This window comes from Primulina tabacum, chromosome 8 (genome assembly GCF_025594145.1).
Source record: "Primulina tabacum isolate GXHZ01 chromosome 8, ASM2559414v2, whole genome shotgun sequence".
NCBI classification, from domain to species: domain Eukaryota; kingdom Viridiplantae; phylum Streptophyta; class Magnoliopsida; order Lamiales; family Gesneriaceae; genus Primulina; species Primulina tabacum.
In genome coordinates this window covers 19,039,075-19,059,859 of record NC_134557.1, presented here as the reverse complement: position 1 = coordinate 19,059,859, position 20,785 = coordinate 19,039,075, and the positions used below count along the sequence as shown (strand labels likewise).

Sequence of the window (20,785 nt, the reverse complement as noted above, 5' to 3'; positions counted from 1 at the left end):
CTGTTCCTCAATAGCCAGTCCATCCCTAGGATGATGTCAAATTCCGGCATCGGTAGCACAATCAGATCTGCATAAAAAAGATTACCGTGCAGCTCAAGGTCTATATCTCGGATAACATTGGTAGCTGCCATCTCCTCGCCTGACGGCAACACCACTGAAAAGGCTGTATCTAGCCCAATGGTCTGGATCTTGTGAAAGTTTGCAAAGACCTCCGAAATAAACGAGTGAGTGGCCCCTGAATCTATCAAGGCCTTGGTAGCGGAACCAGATATAAAAATTCTCCCTGAAAGAGCGGAGCTCTAAGCTGAATCCAGTAGTTACAAGAACTAAACTTATATACATGCAAAGGTCAAGGTTCTTCTAGCTTAATTTCCCCCAAAATAAATCTGAGTAGAGCATGCAATCCTATAACAGTTCTAAGTTCAAATCTAAATCCCGATTCCCAAAACACGGAAATTCAAATAATAACTTAAAGTTTAAAGGTACTTGTCAACAACATAGTCTCCGGGTTGGTTTCCGCGGCATGGAGAGCAAAAACCCTGCCCTGAGTAGGCATATTCCTCTGAGGGCACTGCAGCAACATGTGGTCTGGACTTCCGCACTTAAAACACTTTCCTGAGCCAGCCATGCATGCTCCAGGATGGTGACGTGAGCACCTGGGACAGACGGGGTGCTCCTGAGTCCTCGGGGCTGGGCGTCCCCGCTGCTGCTGCTGCTGCTGGCCTCGGTTCCTGGGCGGTCCATGAAAAGGCCTCTTGTTCTCCTGCTGATGCTGATGAGGAGGAGGGCGGTGTGGTGCCTGGACTGGGCGCTTGCCCTGGCGATCCCTCTCGATATCCCGCAGATCCTGCTCTACGGCTAAGGCCTTGGAGACGACAATCTCATAAGTAGCAGGGTCAGATACCCTAACATCTCGGCGCAAGATCGGCCGTAAACCCACCAGGAAGTGCATCATCTTGGCTCTGGCATCATTCGCGATCAGGGGCACAAAGTGACAGCCTCTCTCGAACTTATGGATGAACTCCGTAACCGTCATATCCCCCTGCCTCAGACTCATGAACTCGGTGGTCAGCCTGGTGCGAACCTCCTATGCAAAATACTTGGAGTAGAAAACTTCCGTAAAGCGGGTCCATGAAAGTGTAGCCAAAGTCAAGGCTACCGAAGCTCCTTCCCACCATAAGCGGGCGTCTCCAGTGAACAGCTAGGTGGCACATCGGACTTGGTCTGCGTCCCTCAGCTCCATAAACTCAAAGATGACCTCGAGGGATTTGATCCTTCCCTCGGCAATCATGGGGTCAGACGTCCCAGAGAATTCCTTCGGACGCATCTTCATGAATCGCTCAAAAACAGCCTCGGGCCCTGTCGGCCTGGCTGCGGCTGCGGCATTGTCCCCCGCAAACTGTGCGAAGAACTGTGCCATCCCAGCTAACATCTGGGCACTCATGTCCGGTGGGGGTGGTGGAGGAGGTGGTAGGTCTCCCTCCGGTCTACGCTCCTCCCTGTCCTCTCGGCGAGGCTCCTCCTCTCTGTTGCGCTCTAAAATGCGTCTAGGGGGCATACTATTCCAACATAACCCATACGTAACTAACATGCATAATTCCATAATTTATTTTAAATGAACACTGAAATACTGAAAATCTGGAAGCATGCTAACAAAATAATTCATGCTTTAACTAAAATGCTGAACAAAATGCTGAACTGAAAAACTTACAGACCGAAGACGTGGCTTCGTGAGCTTCTCGCGGTCAGTAGTAGTGAAACCCTATACAGAACCACTGCTCTGATACCAATTGTAAAAGGCCCTAAAACTTCTTGCTTGAAAATTTGCGGAAAATTAAAAATTTTCTTTTTAAAAGAAGTTAAGTGGCCTCATTCATAAAATCACTGGTGAAACAAGTTCAATATTTCAAAATATTGCAGCGGAAGAAAATAAAGTTTGCCAAAAATCACAATTTAAAAAAAATATCCAACGACTGATAAAATGTTTGCGGAATAAAATAACAACTGCTGCTCTGAGGTCCTCGGGCGCCACTACTGCCGACCCAAGCCGGCTCACTGGTCCCCGGCCTCGGCCCTGGCCTCATCAGTACCTACAACAATCAAGTCTAGTGAGCCTAAAGACTCAGCATGCATATATCGCAGGTAACGAGTAAAAATCTGAATTAAAATATGCATGAGATAACATATCATGTCCTGAGGCATGCTGAAAATAATCTGTACTGAGCAATTATAATACGTGCATAACTGAACTGATAATCACAGAAAAAAAATGTTTGCTCCTTGGAGCCTGTACTGAAATAACTAGTAAAATTTTCTGTTGAGATTATGTTTTACGCCTGTGGCCCCTGCACTAAGCTGAACTGATCGGTAACTGGCTACCGGGGAGGCTGAAACTGAACTGTGCTGGCCGGTCACTGGCGACCGGGTGGTACCAAACTGAACTGAGCGGTCACTGGCGACCGTATAAAATAACACTCCCACATAGTGAATGAACCACAAGCCATATCGCATAAATCTCAAAATAATCATTTTCTATTTAATGCACGTAAAATTATTAACTGGCATAATGAAAATGTCCCGTAATTTTACCAACTGGATTGGATTGGATCGTTCCCAGGCTCGCTGCAACCTAACTGTGCCATGAAAAATATGCAATAGCTTAAACTTGACCAACTACGCAATTTACGTTCAAAAGATGCGACTATGATGCCTAATGACTTCGCATTTAATCATGACTCCGAGCCAACCTGAACCGACACCGAACCGACGTATAGTCATGATTAAAATACGCTAAAAAATCATAAAATAATGCTCCTAAAATGATAGGGTCGAAATCTAGGTGGAATGGAGGCCAAAACACGAAACACTCTTTCGAGAGTCAATTTGGCACATCGCACCGTAAATTCTCGTACGACCTCAAAAATGATCCGAATCACGAACGGTCAAAAACATGACCTTACCAACTCAAAGGGGCACTGTCCAGTCCAAGTCCATGGGCTAAAAGCCAACCAAGAACTCGAACGAGCCACCGAATCAACACAGCAACTTGCTGTAAAATTCCAGCAACTGTACAATCGTGTAACTTGTGTTGTTTTCGAGACTACCGGCCATTGGGGCGTGAACCACCAACCAGAGACTCTTACCAAAATCCCAAGGAGTGATTTGAACCATGGCTAAGGGCCCTAGGCCAGCCACAATCCGCGTCACACCATAACTCAACCGAAACTCCAACCGAGAACCAACGTGCATGCGTGTGTAGTGTTTTGCTTAGATCGATGTCTTGCGTCGTTCCAGTGGCCATTTGATTGACCATGGCACGATCTGGACATATAGGGGCATGGTATGAACCATGGCTAAGGGCCATAGGCCAACCAAGATCCACATCAAACCACACAATTCGAAAAACATGATGCTGTCAAAAGAAGGGAAACCGAGAGGGGAGGGGTTGTTCTTGTTGTTTATTTAAAAACCGATGAGCCATGGACCAAGCCACCAAAAGGGCGACTTAGTAACGTCTTAGACATGCTAGTGGAGTGATCCAACCATGGCTAAGAGCCCTTAGGGCAGCCAAGATCAGATCCAACCCCTTGACATAAAAACTGAAATTTCGAACACCAATCTGCGCCTATGGGAAACTTGCTGTCATTTCGGTTTTTCAGCAAACATGGGGGCTGAATGAATGGGCCAACATGGTCCTAATGCATCCTATTACGTGTCTAGGAGTCGCCTTGGGAGCTTGGAATCGAACCAATCACCTGAAACAACAAAACTCAGAAAAACGTGAAGCTTATCATGAAAGGGCCGAAATCTGCATGCATTATTTTCTGAAAATTCTATGATGTATTTCGGTTTTTGCATGATAAAACATGATCATGTACTGAAAAATAATTGATAATATGACTTGATTGAGGTTTGAAAGAAATCTAGACATGCCTGGTTTCGTTTCGAAAGAAAACGAACGAAACGACGACGACGCGGCACGGAGGAGATGGAGCGCTTCTTGTTCTTTCTAGTTCTCGATTTTTCTCCCTTTCTCCCTAGCTATTACTCACGTTTTTTCTACTGAAAAGGGGTCTGATTTCGGTGGGGAGGGAGTGTGATGGAGTGGTTATGAGGGGTGAGGAGGATGGTGCAAGATATAAGGATCATATCAAGACCAAGTCTTCATGCATTTGAATTTTGAATTTGAATTGCTATCAAATGATCTCTTGGGTGATTCTAGAGTATAGTGGCCGATTTTATCATGCCAATCAAGTGTTAGGATAGTGGTCTAGTATTAATTAATTAAGGTGGAAAAATAGCTAAAAGAATTAGCATGCTAATCAACCAAGAATGTGTCAAAGGTGAGTTGGCAAGTCCTAGTTTGTTCTTCTAGGGGTGTGGCCGAAAATCTACAAATAAAATGAAGGGAAAATATTGCTATCTAGTTGATAATTAATAACTCTTAAAAGCCTCACTAATCCCTCAAATAATTTATTGAATAAAACCCTTAATTAAGTAACTCAAAAGAGCTTATTTTCTACTCACCTCAAGTTGCATAAATAAATTCCCAAATCTCCTTATTAACTTAAATTAACTTAGTTGCTAGCTAAATTAACTTCTGGAAATATTTCTCAAATCCTAAATTCTGTCTCAAAACTCCAACTCCAGTCCGGCCTCACTGAAATAACTGAAATGATAAAAATCAAACCACTGCAATGAAATAATAAAATAATTAACTTCAAACAAATGCATTTAAAATAATCATGCAATGAAGTCAACTAGATTTTAAAAATCTAGAATTATGCATGGCTTATACGTCTACTGATTTACGGGTTCTACAAAACATCTCCTATGGCCTTGGCAGAAACTCTTGCTCCATCGCCCACCCTCAAGAAGGTCTCACCTTCCATAAGCCTTCTACTTCTTCCCATCACTTGTAACTCATTACAGGGATGTGAGTCACAACCGGTATCCAGTACCCAAGAAGTAGAGTTAATTGAAATGTTTACTTCAATATAGAACATACCGTTTCCAGAACTCTTCTGGGCAAGATCTTCCCTGCAATTACGCCTCCAATGTCCAGGATTCTTGCAGTGATGACAAACATCAACAGTCTTGTTAGCCTTTACTGGTGTGGCTGCCACAACGGGATTCGGAGCTTGCCTCTTAAAGGGCACGTTCTTCTTGGGTTGTTGGAAAGAACGTTTCTTTCTCTTCCCATGTGGACCAATCTTTGAACCAGATGAAGAATCCACATAAAGAACCGACTTCTCATCATTCATGGAAGCCTGCATATAACACTCGGCTTTCAAGTCATGGTCACACCATTCCTTGTAAGTCTGCAATTCCTCAGGAGTGCAGTCAGTCGGAGCCTCAACAGGGCGCGACTTAGTCAGTGTATATGCTATCCTTTCCGAATTCAAGACGATTTTCAAGTTTCTTAGCCAAGTGAGGTAATTAGGTCCAGTTAATATGTGTTTTTCGAGTATTGCAGAGAATGGATTGCGTATCGAAGACATTGTAAATTTGTACTGAAAAGTAAAACAGATAAATGTTGATGACTATTATAAAATATTTAGTAAGATATAAAGTATGGACTTTTACTTTATAAATGTTTACTCCCACTTTTTTGACATTTTTCACTACCCTCTAGTGAAAACGGGAAATTCCTTTCCTCAGTAGGGACGTAAGGTCCAATTAGCGAATTATGATCCCGAATAATATCAGCCAATCACAATTCCTAAAAGGTAGTTTCCAATTGCATCTCAATGCAACCCTCTACGTAAACTTTTGTCTCACGTTTGATTAGAACCCAATAATATGACGTCGTTCATCTTCACGTGTTAAGCCTTACCCATCGATGTTGAACCTTAATGGACGGTCACCATGAGTTCCCCCAATAATATGAGCCGAAATCATGGGAGTTCCACGTAGTTCACATCACCATGTCAATGGATGTCACAGCTTTCCGGCACCCAGGGCCCCCCCAATAATATGAGCCGAGCCCCGAGTACGGGTAGCGTTCATCATGCACCCATTGTCGATGGAAGACATGGAAATTATAAACAAATTTATAATTCCCCTTTTTGGGCTTGATATTAATTTTGAATCTTATTCAGAATGAGGGTTTTTTAATTTTGAAAGGTCTCATCATTAATTTTATTTAAAAGCTTGCCATGTTTGATCGTATGTTTGCCGGATTCATGCAACTTTGTTATTATCATAATAATAACGCACATACTCATTATTTATAACATATCATGCATATATTATAAACAGTAAACAAACAAGGATGATCAATCGCCCCAATACTAATGGCCCGTGTGAGCTAAACACGGGCCTAGGTCCAATCCTAGGGAAATGCATGGGATGCAAATGCAACTATTATATTAGCTTCCAATATTTACATGTCTTCGGTCTTCATAATCATCATGGCCACCATCTTCCAATCTTGATCATCCACTATACTAATATTTACAAATAAATATCCATGGCAAATAGGGATACATATCATGGGGGTGGGAACGGACCATAAACCAAGCCCACTTTATAAATTGATAATTATTACAATCATTCAACACAAAATATCCTAGCATACACCTACCAAATTGGGCTTGGGCTTTTGATCATCCTTCATGCATAATATCACATATCATACACCATTAATTAATTATCACAATAATTAATTGATCCAATATTATATATCTTGATCAAATCACTAACCACCACGATTTTAAACTAAATTAACAAAGTATACAAACACCTTTGTCTACTTTCTAATTAATTTATTTATAACCGAATTTCTTGTAAATCACAATTTACTATAAATAATTAAAGTCCAACTTCAATTATTTATTTCATGAGAAAATATTTGCAACTTTTGTAAATTTAAACTTAAGGGCCCAAAAAATCATTTTTCACCAAAAAAAATTTTGGCCCATTTAAATTTCACAAATGTGTTAGCCATCTCATTACCCAACAACTTCAAGGCCCATGACACTTTGATAATCCAAAACACTTTTGAAAACCCTAGTCGTCATCGCCGTCGCCGGATTTAGGCCAACAAAAATTTTTTTTTTGAGGGGACGTTTGGGCAGCCCCTCGGGCAGCCCGAGCTGCCCAAAACGGGCAGCAACATGCTGAAGAAATATGCCCAAAAAACGCCTTGATTTTGTTGCAAAAATTTCATCTCATGCGGTTAGAAATCGACCTCAATATAATATTATGTATATGCTACATAAACTAGTACCCTTAGCTCTGATACCACTTGAAAGGGATCGATTTTAGGTGCCCGAATTCGCAACGGAAGCAACAAAATTTTCGAAAATCATATTTTCTAGCATAAAATTTCGAGCACCTCAATACTAGTGTGTAGCAAATACAAAAACACGAAGATGTCATACATAGGGTGTTTAGAAATCTTTACATATCAATCTCAAAGATTGATGTTATGGCTCCAACTAAGGTGTAAACACCTTAGCTCTTGATGGCAAGACAATCTTCAAGCTCTCCTTGCTCCAAAATTAGGCCCACCACCAACTAGCTAGAACCCCTCTTATTTTGCACTAGAAAAATAAGATGATTTTTCAATGAGAAGTAGATTGTTTCTCCAACAATTGAAGAACAAAGTGGAGAGAAAAAAAATGAGGAGAATACTCCCTCAAAATTTGGGCCAACTAGGTGTCATGGGGAGATGGATGACTAGCCTTGGTTGTGTAAAAAGCTAAAGCACTTTTAGCATGCCAAGCCTTGGAGATTGAAAAAGTAATCTCCAACCCTTCATCTCCCATGCATGCATTATGACTTGGGCTTGTAACAATTACAAGGAGCATGGACTTTATTTAAATGTACTCAAACACATTTGATACCATTTAACATTTACTTGATTTTACTCAAGCCCACTAGTTTAATAATTATTTCTAATTGGGCTCTACAAGGCCCAATGTTATTTAATTAATCCAACACTTGAATTAATTTAATTATTTGGACTCTACTAGGTCCACTAGTGTTTAATTAATTCAACACTTGAATTAATTTAATTTAGTCCATAATAATGTTTATGAAAATCACAATTTTCAAATACATTATTTGTTTGGCCAACTTTTAATTTAGGAACACATTCATAAATTAAAATTACATTTCCCTCATAGAAGTCATACTTCTATTTTTGTTATGCTTAGAAACTCATTTATAAGCCGTTCAACACATTGAACCATTTTACTTCTCAACGGGATCTAGAAAGCTAGTACTTGTGTGGCCCTCAATGGTTCATTGATACAACTAGCCGTGGGTTCACATCTCCATGTGATTCGGACTAAACATGTCCTTATTCGAGCATACCTCAATTGCTCCATTCTTACTTATCAACTCCTTGATAACAAGAATGTTAGAACTCAAGTCTGATAGTACCCAACCAATCATGTTAAACGCCTAGCAGCATCGCTTACATGATTCCCTAGGTATCAAATGATAGTGCCTGCAAGAACCATTCACTTATGGTTAGCGTACAGTACGGTCCATTCAACTCATATATCCCGACCGATTCGACAACCATTGGTATATCGAGAGTTGTCAATGAATCGATACTATGTGTCATGTCGTAGTTGCATCGATGGTGTAATCTATGAAACCCCTTTCATAATTACCACCATACTCTGATCAGAGATTTCAACCTACATACACATGAGAACACATAGGATATCCATAGCAGAAGGTAAGCGGTGAATCCCCAACTACAATGCATCGACTCCTATATGTTTCGACAGAACACCCAACCTTGCCACCTGATGACCCCATGAGAGTCGGTAAACAAGTCAAAGTGTAATTCTAGCACATAAGTCTCAATGTTGTCCCGGGTCATAAGGACTAATGGTGTACAACCATAAACTAGGACGTTTCCACTCGATAAGTGAGAACCACTTGGAAAGTCCTTTATGGAGGGTTGTTCAGTGCACTCTACCAGGAGCACCTATCTGCATGCTCGGACATCACAATGTCCCCTACCAATTAAACATGGCACTCACATCGCAGATACTAGTCTCGAACTCGAGCGGCCTATATCCTTCTTAGCGGCGGCTGAATCGACTAGGAACTGTTTAGAATATACAGTATTCCAAATATGAGTTTCATGATACTCATCATGTGAGCATCTCATATTCTTTCTACTATTTGTATATTCAAGGGCTTTATCTGTGCAACTAGCATGGGTATACAGATAAAGATGTGCCAAAATAATAATTTCAAATATTATTAAAATAAAGATTGTTTATACATAGAGTTTCATTGTGAACACTCGGCCAACACTTGGCTCGACGTGCACCTACTCAAACATTGGGTTGGACGATTTGTACATATATGCCTCCTAAACGATTTCTTCGCAGACATAGTGAGGATAGGTTGGGAGGAGGAGATAGGCGGGAGGAGCAGATTCCACCGCCTCATCCTAATATGGATGCTAGTGCTCGTACGCTAGCTGGTATGGCTCGACTACTGGAGCAGTATGTTTGGAATGTTGCGAGGGTCCGACCAGAGACGGTTTATGAGCGGTTCAAGAGGATGGACCCCGAGGAATTTTCTGGCACCACTGATCATTCGTGGCTGAGGGATGGATCAGGTATTTGGAGGTGATATTTAGATGTATGGATATGGCAAAATCTTACCGGGTTCGTTACACCGTTTATCTGCTGAAGGGTGATGCTTCCCTATGGTGGGAGGGAGCGAAGCGTGAAGTGAATCTGGCGACTTTGAAATGCTATCTTCGAGAAGTACTTCATTGTCGATGTCCGTTTGAGGTTGAAGAGGAATTTCATGAGTCTTCATCAAGGGGATTCGTCTGTTGTTGATTTCGTTCAGAAGTTTGACCGGGGCTGTCACTTTTTGCCCCTGATTGCAAATGGTTACAGAGAAATTACGACATTTCTTGGATGGTTTGAGTCCGATGATCCGTCGGGATGTGTTGCTGGAAGACCCGATCGACTATAATATTGTTGTTGCAAAAGCCTTTCGAGCTGAGCAGTCACTGAAAGACATCGAGTGGATATGCAGTGAAGAAGAATCGTGCTCAGCAACCGAGTTAGTAGAATAAGAGGCCCTTCACGGGGCCTAACAGGGGTCAGGGTCAGCAGAGGTCTTAGGGGGTTCCGAGACAGCCACAGAGACCAGGTGAGCCGAAGAGTGATGTTAAGACATTGTGTAAGGCTTGCAACCGCCACCACTATGGAAAGTGTATGAGGTTCTCTGGGAAGTGCTTCAAATGTGGAGAACAAGGCCATATCGCCCTCAATTGCCCTAAGCTTCAGGTGCCTACATCTGGCTGGGCATATATTATGCATGCAGAGGAGGCCGAGACAGACAACTACTCACATCACATGTATTTTAATCATCTTTTTACTTTACCAATTTATTTGGGATAATAGGTAGCATGTTAGTATTGCTTGGAGTTTGAGGCATGATTTTTGATTAACTTAGCCAACTGTTAGAATTTCTAGACTTTTAACCCGGAATTCAAAATTTTCGGCATTTAATAGTTAAGAAGTTTGTGTTAGACGTGCTGTTACTGTAAATTCAGGAAAGATCCGTCTCGAGGGTGTAGCCACGAATGCGATTTTAGATTCTGGAGCTACACATTTTTTTATTTCTGAATCTTTTTTGAGCCGTTTGAGGCTCACACCCGAGGACTAGCACTTGGGTTTTAGAGTTATGGTGCCTTCAAGAGATTAGATGCTATTGTCTAGCGTGGTTCAAGGTGTGGAGCTCGAGATGCAGGGCTATTTTATTCGAGCAGATCTTATTGTACTTCCTATGCTCGAGTTCAACATCATATTGGGTATGGATTGGTTGGCAGCAAATAGAGCTTCGATCGACTTCCGTCAGAGGACCCTATCTATTAATCCAATTGGCGGGGAGTCATTCTTATTTGAGGCAACTCGGAGCAGTCTTGTGCCGCACATTATCTCTATCTCGCGCGCGAGGAGGTTGATGATTAAGGGATGTCAAGCTTTCCTGGCTAGTGTTGTCTCAGTTCCTGACACCGCCAGTCGGACTATTGAAAAGGTGGAGATTGTTAGTGAATTTCCTGATGTTTTTCCCGACAACGTGATCGGCATTCCACCAGAGAGAGAGGTAGAGTTTTCTATCGAGCTGATGTCAGGTACCGTGCCAATCTCTAAGACACCTTATCATCTTGCACCTACAGATATGGAAGAGCTGAAAGATACGATTCAGGAGTTGTTAGACAAGGCTTTTATTCGTCCGTGTTCATCTCCATGGGGTGCACCAATTCTCTTTGTGAAGAATAAAAATGAAGTCTGAGAATATGTATTGATTACCGAGAGTTGAACAGAGTGACCTTGAAGAACAAGTATCCGTTGCCGAGGATTGAACCTATTTGATCAATTTCAGGGGGTGTCGGTGTTCTCGAAGATAGATCTTCGTTCTGGTTATCATCAGTTGAAAGTCAAAGAAGTGGATGTCCATAAGACGACTTTCAGAACTCGTTACGGGCACTACGAATTCCTTGTGATGCCATTTGGGTTGACAAATGCCCCAACGATCTTCATGGATCTCATGAATCGCGTATTTCAGCAGTTTTTGGATCAGTTTATTATCGTGTTCATTGATGACATTCTGATCTATTCGGGAAGTCATGAAGAGCACAATCAGTATCTGAGGACGGTACGGTAGGTGCTTTGAGATCAGAAGTTTTTTGCCAAGTTTAGCAAGTGTGAGTTATGGCTGGAGAAGGTGATGTTCTTAGGCCACATTATTTCGAGGGGTGGAGTAGAGGTCCACCTGTCAACGATCGAAGCTGTGAATGTTAGGTCCAAAAATTTAATTCACGTAACCTGAATGCATGCAATCTAGAGTTTTATTTTTAAATTATGTGTTTAATTATTTTCATGCATTTTACGCATAATTATTGCATGATAGGATTTATTTCATGAAATTTTAGAGGTTCATACATTAAAGATTTTTAAGTTACATTTCGTGCTCGAACGAGGAATGGAGATTGGGGAATTTTCAGGAAAAATACATGATTAATTTTTATTAATGAATATAAGAGGTTTTAAATATATTTTTCAGGAAATGGGCTTTGTTGGGTATTTTTACCGCCAGAACATATTTTTCAGCGGTACTCAAATTTTATCGAATCGGGAGAATTTTTGAGGGTTCGACTAATATTTTCAAGAATTTACCTAAACAAAATATTTTTTGGGGATATGTTTGGACTTAATGGGCCTAATTTTAAGCTTGTTGGGCTTAAAACTCTTTTTAAACTTTTAATTAGCAATTTAGGACTCATTAGTTTATTTGTTAATTATTTAAATAATACCTAATTAACCAAACCTAATATTATCCACCCCACCAGCCGACACCCCTTCATTTCAGATTTGTTCTCTCGGTTTCAGCAAAAATTTCCTCTAAGAAAGCTTCGGCCTTAGCAAATTCTTGCAAAAGAAATTCTTCCGGCACTTGTTCTTCGATCTCCTTGCGTCTATAACATCAAAGGCACACATTGTATCATTTTTTTGCATCACACTCGTTATATATGCTGCTGAATGGGTTTCTTGCATGAAAACTTTCGATCCAATCATGTGCATAAGAGATTTCGGGTTTCATGTGCTTTTCTTGCAATCCATGTTTGTTTTTCATGTTTTTTTTTCTGTATTTTCGTGCAAAGGGTGCTAGTACTCGATGCTAAGGGCTGTAAATGTTGTAAAGAGGTTGTCTTGGGGTTTAGAACCGTTGCTGATCGTTGCAGGGGAAAGGGCCGAGAGTAATTTTTCAATGGGGTGGTCGGTTCTTGGGATAATTAGAGTGCAGGGGTTAGCTAGCCACGCAGGGACCTAGCCGAGCCTTAGACCAGACCCTGGTGGGTCTGAGACAAGGCTTTGAAGGGCTCAGCAGGTGCTGGATCAAACCCCAAGCATGGTTGATTGAGGAGTAGGAAGTAGCCGCGAGTTGGGTTCCTTGGAGTCTAGCGATCGATTGTGATGTGCAGCGTGCATGGGGCTGTAGCCGTGATTCTAGTGGGTTCGGTAGAGTATAGTCTTGGTCCTGGGTGGGCTGGCTTTTGGCCGAGTCGCTTGGGCTTGAGCTAGGGACGAGAATTCTCAAGTGGAGCGAGTGAGGGTTTGTTCCTAGATTGTGAAAAAAAAAATCCAGCAGCTTTCCAGGAGTTGTTCGTAGGGCTTATAGGTCTGGTCTTGAGGTTTTTAGAGCCTTTTAGATGTTTATTAGGCGTGGTAAAAAGTTGGGAAAAATTTGGTGAAGTTTCGGTTCGATTCGGGTTAAAACAGGGACTCCGATCCAAGTTTTAAAACAAATCGAATAAGTTTGATACTGGGCTCGAGTTTACGTCTAAGAATGCGTATAAATATGTTTTGGGTCATTTTAAGGAGTTCGGTAAGCTTCGGATCAAATTTTAGAGGTCCAAGGGAAAAATGGTAATTTTGGATTTTCCAGGGGCAAAATGGTCATTTTGCACCCGAGGTGAGGCTTTGGTCCTGCCAACGCCATGAGCACAAAGCTACTAGATTTTAAATGTTTATGCATCATGGTCATGATTTTTAAGATTTTATGAAAATATATGTTGCATGCTTGGATTTATAGAAAATTGCATACGTACATGATTTTAATAAGTGATGAAAATGATGATGTTTTTAATGATGGGAATTAGTTGTGGCTATCGAAATATATGTAAATGCATAAGACGTATATGTAAATGATGATGATGAGGCCTATGCATAGTGGATGGGTAATCCCGTCACTGATATCCGACAGCTGCCGGGTTCCGCGGTTTTATGTATGATGGATCCATCGTAAATGATGATGTACGATAGTCACCTCTAATGAACTGAATTCACCAATAGAAATGATGAATGATGATTAACGATGAACGGTTTTGAGACGTCACGATTTCATATGATACGTTTACATTACGCTTTTAAAGTTCATGAAAGATATGATGAGTTTGATATTTTTCAATGTTGTGTGCTATATATAGGTATTTGTTATTTATGGTACAGTAGTGTTGTCTTTAGACTCACTAGGCGTGTGTGATGCAGATGAGTTCGACGTCGAGAGACTGGAGATTTTGAACTCTGAGTCGACAGACCTGGTGGGCAACACGACCCGAGGATCTCATGATTTTCCGCACATTTACGATTTTATGTTATTGAGAGGATATGAGCATTTCATACGCTGTTTTATTTTACTGTTTGATGTTAGGATTTTTACTCGTTTTTGCTCCGTTATATTTTATTTGTAATTACTTATGATTATTTTTAAATGATATTTTTAAGTAAGACTGCATGCATGTAATTTATTTAAATGTTTAAAATGATTTACTTTTATCACCTGCATGTTTTCATGATTTACGCTTTATCATGATCTATGGTATAGGTTTAACTGCTTTTATGATTTAAGATTTATTATTTTAAAAACTAGATTAATTGCATGATGGGTTACATTTATAAATTGGACTGTATTCAGATATGCCTCCCAGGCGTGCTCCCACCGCAGATAGGCAGGATGAGATTCCTAGAGGTGTCAGAGGACCTCCACCACCACCACCACCAGGGGATCCAGCTACCCGAGTTCTGGAGGGTATGGCTAGGCTACTGGAGCAGGTACAACATGCTCCTAGGCCTCAGGTAGATGTTTTTGAGCAGTTCCGTCGGCTCAACCCGAACGAGTTCGGGGATACTACTGATACATTCATAGCAGAGGGATGGATCCGATCTCTGAAGCTACACTTTGAGTATCTTCAGGTGAGGGATGGAGACCGGGCCAGGTGCACCATCTATATGTTGAGAGATGATGCGTACCTGTGGATGGAGGGAGCCGCTCATGCTGTGGACTTGGCTACCCTTACATGGGCCAGGTTCAAGCAGTTGTTCTATGGGAAGTACTTTCCATCCCACATCAGGGGCCGCCTGACAAGAGAGTTTATGAGTCTCCGCCAGGGGGACTCATCTGTGGCGAAGTTCATCAGCAAGTTTGAGAGGGGCTGCCATTTTGTGCCCATGATAGCGAGGGATGCCGATCAGAAGCTGTGGCACTTTTTAGATGGACTGAGACCCTCCCTCTGCCGGGATGTCATGCTGATGAGGCCGGCAGGTTACAATGAGGCCACCGGCTGCGCTTTTCAGGCGGAGCAGACTCTGCGGGATATAGACTTTGAGATGCAGAGGAAGCGGCATCAGACACAGTCCAGTATCCAGTCGGAGAAGAAACAGTTTTCAGGGCCGCCGAGGCATCAGGGGTAGCAGAAGCCGCAGGGTCAGTTTAGGAGGCCCCAACAGCAGAGACTCCCTAAGGCGCCAGGGGCGCCTAAGCCAGATGATAGGCAGCCATGGACGTAGTGCAGCAAGTTCCATGTCGGCAGGTGCTTATGGGGACTTTCAGATGTTTCGTTTGTGGACAGGAGGGCCACAAAGCAACAGACTCCCAAAGAACACGGGCCCCACTACTGGCCGAGCCTATGTGATGCATGCCGAGGAGGCCGATGCAGAACCAGACTCGACACTGGTTACTGGTAAACATTTTTGGTTAAGATTTTAATTTACCGTACAATTGCATGGATTTTATGGTTGCATGAGGATTTATTTGTGGGATTTATAACTTAGAAGGATTTATGATGCATGTTCTACCTGGTTGGGATTAAAGAATTTAATTGTTTGAGTTGAGGAATTTTAGGGACCCGATTTTAATAACCGATAATTTATGGACCAAAGCGCAATTTTCAAACTTTAAGGGGCTAGTTTGAAATTTTTGATATTTTGAGGGTTAATTTCGAATTTTTGGGAAATGAGGTTTGGGTTAATGCAGTGATTTTTCGAGGATTTTGGGTGATTTGCCGATAATAAATTCCTTAAGTTCAACACTATTAGGTTTGATGGTATATTTTGTCGCAAGGAGGATATACATTGCAGATGTAGCCACGCATGCACTGCTAGATTTAGGGGCTACTCATTTGTTTATCTCTGAATCTTCCATCGAGCGACTAGGAATCATACATGCAGCGATGAATTTGGGTTTCAGAGTATCGATTCCATCCAAGGATCAGATGTTCACATCCCGGATAGTGAGAGGATTGGAGCTTAGATTGCAACAAAAGGCAGTACAGGCAGATCTGATAGTACTACCGTTGCCAGAGTTTGATATCATCTTGGGCATGTATTGGCTATCTTCTAATGGTGCAGTCATAGATTTTTGATAGAGGTCAATATCTGTCAGACCGCCTAGTGGGAAGCCGTTTGTTTTTGAGGCAGCTAGATATCAGCAGATTCCGCACGTCATTTCTTGCTTGCGTGCGAGGAAGATCATCAAGAGAGACTGCCAGACTGTAATGCCCGAGATTTTATACCGTGTTAAATAACGATTATGGATTTTTAAACGCGATAATTACGAAAGGGCTAACCGGGACACGAAATGAGATTGCGTGTGAAAATTGATGTGCGAGGACAGTAGCATCGGCGCACATGCGCGACCGGATGCGCGCACATGCGCCAAACCGGCAGAAGACCTCACGCATATGCGCGGAATATGTAGCGCATATGCGCGAAGCCTATGCGAGGAACTCCAGAGAGTCTCGCGCATATGCGCGGAGATGAGTCGCGCATATGCGCGAGGCGATGTGCAGGATACGCGCGGAGACCGAGTGTCTCGCACATATGCGTCGATTGGGATGGCGCATATGCGCGAAACGTGTGCTGCAAAGGTTGAGCCACTCGTCCTTCTGCATGTACGAGATATATATATATATATATATATGTATGTATGTATGTATATATATATGTATGTATGTATGTATGTCCTTGAATTCGTTCAGAATTCAGAAAATAAGAAAAGGGACGAGAGAATTGTTGAAAATACTTACGCCTTTATATTGCGATCCGTCCGTCAGATTTTGAATCCGAATTTGGTACTGTGTTCCTAGCAATGACAGCTACAACAGGACGTAAGTTTTGTTACATTTTGTTAAGATTTGAAATTATGCTATGTCTAGAATCAGATACGATTCATATATAGTGTTCTTGACATAGTAGACATCATAGAATCGAAGTCAGATTAAGAAACAGATTGATTATGGAATTGTTATGAATTTCAGAGTTAAATTGACTGAGATGTGATGTCAGATTCGTACGGTGGTTGATTATAAGTTATTGGAATTAGTATATACTGGTCTAGTATCACCGGTATCGCAAGATTGTACTGTTGTACCGTCAGAATTTGATAAGACGGGGATGTTTTGATTTGAATAGAATATTGATACAGTAAATGGATATTGTCATTGCCAGATTGAACATTGACAGGCTTTGAGTCGAGACTTCGATTGTATCAGAGCGAAAAAATAAAAGGTATAAATAAATGTTGATTCGGGATTGCACAACTCGAGTTAGGTTTGACTTGAGTTTCCTAAAATCACATACTTTATCTTATTGCATTGATATTTGCAAATTATCAGATTGATATGTTTAGTCTATTGAATTTATAGCAGAGCAAGAGTCCGAGTCTAGGGCAGATCAGCCTAGCTAGAGCAGAACCGCCAGGTCTTTGACAGAACAGCTAAGACCCTAGACTTACGATGTATCGATGAGATTAGATGTAGATCGACGTCTATTGTAGACATTCGATACAGCATACCAAAGTCTAAATTAGATCGGGATCCCTAGATTGAAAATGAGTCCTTGAGTTAGGTACAGATTTGTATTGATTCATGTGGTCAGAGTAGATACATGTCTTGATGTTTATTATGCTTTTATATATGCTTTATATGATTGCATTGATACATTGTTTATACTGGGATTTTATTCTCACCGGAGTTATCCGGCTGTATTCGTGTTTTGTATGTGTGCATGACAACAAGTGAGACATGTTCAGGGTCACAGAGGTGAAGAAAGATCGAGATTAGAGTGGTGATTCCGGACTTGGATATAGATAGGTTTCATTACTTGATTGCAGTAGTTGAACCTTAGTTTTGAACTAGATGCATTTTTTACATGATTTGTATTATTATACTGGTTTGTATAATAGAATGATTCCATTACCTTCCGCATTTTAAAAAAAAAAATTTTAGACACTGTTTATTCTAATTAATTAAATTAGTCCCATTGACGGTTAAGAAGATGATTAGCGTCCGGGTCCCCTCAACAGGTGGTATCAGAGCGATAGATCCTTTAGACTGAGATAGAAGAGAATGAGCGGGGTAGATTGAGTTTTCTTTCCTTGCATGTGATTGCTAGCATGAGATTTATTTTAATGTTGATTTACATTATGTATGCTAGCATGATACTATGATTTACTGCTTTGAAATACATGTTTACCTGATTATTTGATTTGAGTTGGTATTATGTATTATTGAGTATGAATCAGATCTGATTCATGATCAGCAGTAAGATGATCCGAGAAAGATTGGAACAGACTTGTAGTATTTGGGTTACTATGGTTTTGGTAATCAGATATACCTCCTAGAAGAATTCCAGAACGGGGCAGTACTTCGGTTGAACAGATAGATATATCAGAAACTCCGATGGAAATACAGTTGAAGAAATTTCAGTTGTTTCAACCGCCGATTTTGAGGGGTACTGAGATGTCTGAAGAGTGTCAGAATTGGTTAGATGACATAGAACTATTGTTTGATTTATTTGATTATTCAGATGAACAGAGAATTAAATTTGTGTCCAACAAGTTACGAGAGGCCGCCAGGAGTTGGTGGATTACAATCAAGGGAATATTAGAACAACGTGGTACTGTGATCACGTGGGAAGTTTTCAAAGCGGAATTCTATCGAAGATTTTTCTCAGTTTCGTACCGGGAGGACAAAAGAGCAGAATTTGAGAATTTGAGACAAGGCCAACTGAATATTGAAGAATATGTTGCTAAATTCTCTAATCTACTGCGTTTTGTTCCTCAGATAGCTGGGAATGATGAAGCTGTAGCTGAGCAGTTCATCAAAGGATTGAATTCAGAGATAGTTGCATTGATAAATATGCAGCGATCTTACCATTTTGCTGATACTTTGAGTAGGGCAAAGAGAGCTGAGGTGAGTCTGATTCGACAACGAGAAAGATTGGATGTGATTCCACTCCAACCACAACAACTCTCTCTTAGATTTGATATAGGCAGTACAAGTGGAAAGCAAGATTTGCTGAAAGCTCGAAAGAAACAGTTTAAGAAGTTAGGAAGCGGACTGAGTGGTTCGTCTAGCTCCACTGGTTCCAGCCCGAGTTATACTGGAGTATATTGCAGAACTTGCGGAGGGAGACATCCCACAGAGCAATGCCAGGGAGTGACTGATAGTTGCCATATTTGTAGACAGCCGGGACACTTTGCGAGAGTTTGTCCTCAGAGAAGTTCCCGAAGATTTTAGAGAGCAGAAGACCGAGGAACAGACACAAGAGGCACTTGGTGATATATTGGCAGGTACTGTTACTCTATGATTATATTGCATAGGTATTGATATATACTAATGCATTCCCTACGATTATCTTTTACTGAGTTGCATTGAGATATGCTGTATCTGTTGAGCCTGTTTGTACTGTGGTATTGATTCCCTTACTTTTTGGGAAAGAAAGATTGATATCAGAGATTTCTGTGAAATATTGTATACTACAGTAAGATGAGAATAGAGTCGAGTTAGATTATGATGTACTTGTGTTTTCTGATTTGACCGCATTATTGATATTAATATGCTGAACAAGTACAGAACTATTGTAGATTCCTTCCAGGAAAATATAAAATTCAGACCAGATAGGGCTGATGAGTAGAACTTCCACGGTAAGGATTCTAGATCTAGAATTCCTTTGATATCTGTATTGTTTATGACTCGATCGATACAGAAAGGAGCAGATGGTATCCTTATGTATTCAGTAGACATGCTGAAATCGAGCCTTGTATTGGCAGATTTGCCAAGTGATGTACGAGTTGGTTGACGTCTTCCTAGATAAGATTTTGGATTTGTTTTATATCAGGAAGATAGATTTCAGAATTGAATTGATACCAGGTACTGTTTGTGTTTTAGAATTCAGTACAGAATGATATTGAATGTACAGAATGTCACTGAATAAATTGGAAGAATTGAAAGATCAGTAGAAAAGTACTGACCAGGAGTGACATTTGATTTAGTGTTTCTCTGTGGCATGTTTCAGTATGTTCAGAGATATTCGGATGATTTCATGCTCGTTGTATCTATGATATTTTGATATATTTGCAGCATCTGATTGATTGAATCGAATATCTGAAGATTGTATTGAATACTCTGAGAACTGTGATTATTGTATAAAGAAATTATTCAGATAAGAATCTTACTTGAAACAGATTGTATTCAGAATAAGCAATAATTAAAGTTAATATACCGATTGATTTTGACACAGTTGAGATTGTGATCAGTGACTGAGAACGATACCGATATCAGAAAGATCAGAAATTTCAGAAATGTCAGAAATTTATTTGTGTCGGAGTTGGCAGATTATCTTATCCGATTATGTTTTGAACTGCTTGGGAATTGTTAACTTCTAGATAAATATTTGATACAGATTATTCAAACCGAATCAGAGCTGAATTCGAGAATTACGGCAGTTCAGAGATTTAACCAGAATGTTCAGAACTTAAATTCGATAATCAGAGCAGAACATCGATTAGAGTAGCAGATATGTGATTTTTACTGTATGAGAATGATTATCTTGTGATATCAAATATTTCAGAATTGTACGACAGAGTTTGATATCGATAGTCAGAACCGAATACCAGGTAGGTATATTTTTTTAATTTATATTATTAACTGATTTGTTTGTACCAA

The 20,785-nt window shown here is 40.8% G+C and overlaps 2 protein-coding genes across 2 annotated transcripts; both read left to right on the top strand.

Annotated features, from left to right (window-relative positions):
* Positions 1–10,701: 10,701 nt before the first annotated feature.
* On the top strand, positions 10,702–11,292 carry LOC142554627 (uncharacterized). The gene has a single exon (XM_075665291.1). The coding sequence runs from the start codon at positions 10,702–10,704 to the stop codon at positions 11,290–11,292; it is 591 nt and encodes a 196-aa protein (XP_075521406.1).
* Positions 11,293–15,324: 4,032 nt separating this feature from the next.
* On the top strand, positions 15,325–16,201 carry LOC142554626 (uncharacterized). The gene is made up of 2 exons (XM_075665290.1): positions 15,325–15,520; positions 15,876–16,201. The coding sequence occupies exons 1-2, from the start codon at positions 15,325–15,327 to the stop codon at positions 16,199–16,201; spliced, it is 522 nt and encodes a 173-aa protein (XP_075521405.1).
* Positions 16,202–20,785: the final 4,584 nt, after the last annotated feature.

Excerpts from the sequence above, each read along its gene's own strand:
- LOC142554627 (XM_075665291.1), top strand. The coding sequence starts at position 10,702 with ATGCTATTGTCTAGCGTGGTTCAAGGTGTGGAGCTCGAGATGCAGGGC.
- LOC142554626 (XM_075665290.1), top strand. The coding sequence starts at position 15,325 with ATGATAGGCAGCCATGGACGTAGTGCAGCAAGTTCCATGTCGGCAGGT. Across the intron at positions 15,521-15,875 it reads AGACTCGACACTGGTTACTG|GTTTGATGGTATATTTTGTC; the intron begins GTAAACATTTTT and ends CAACACTATTAG.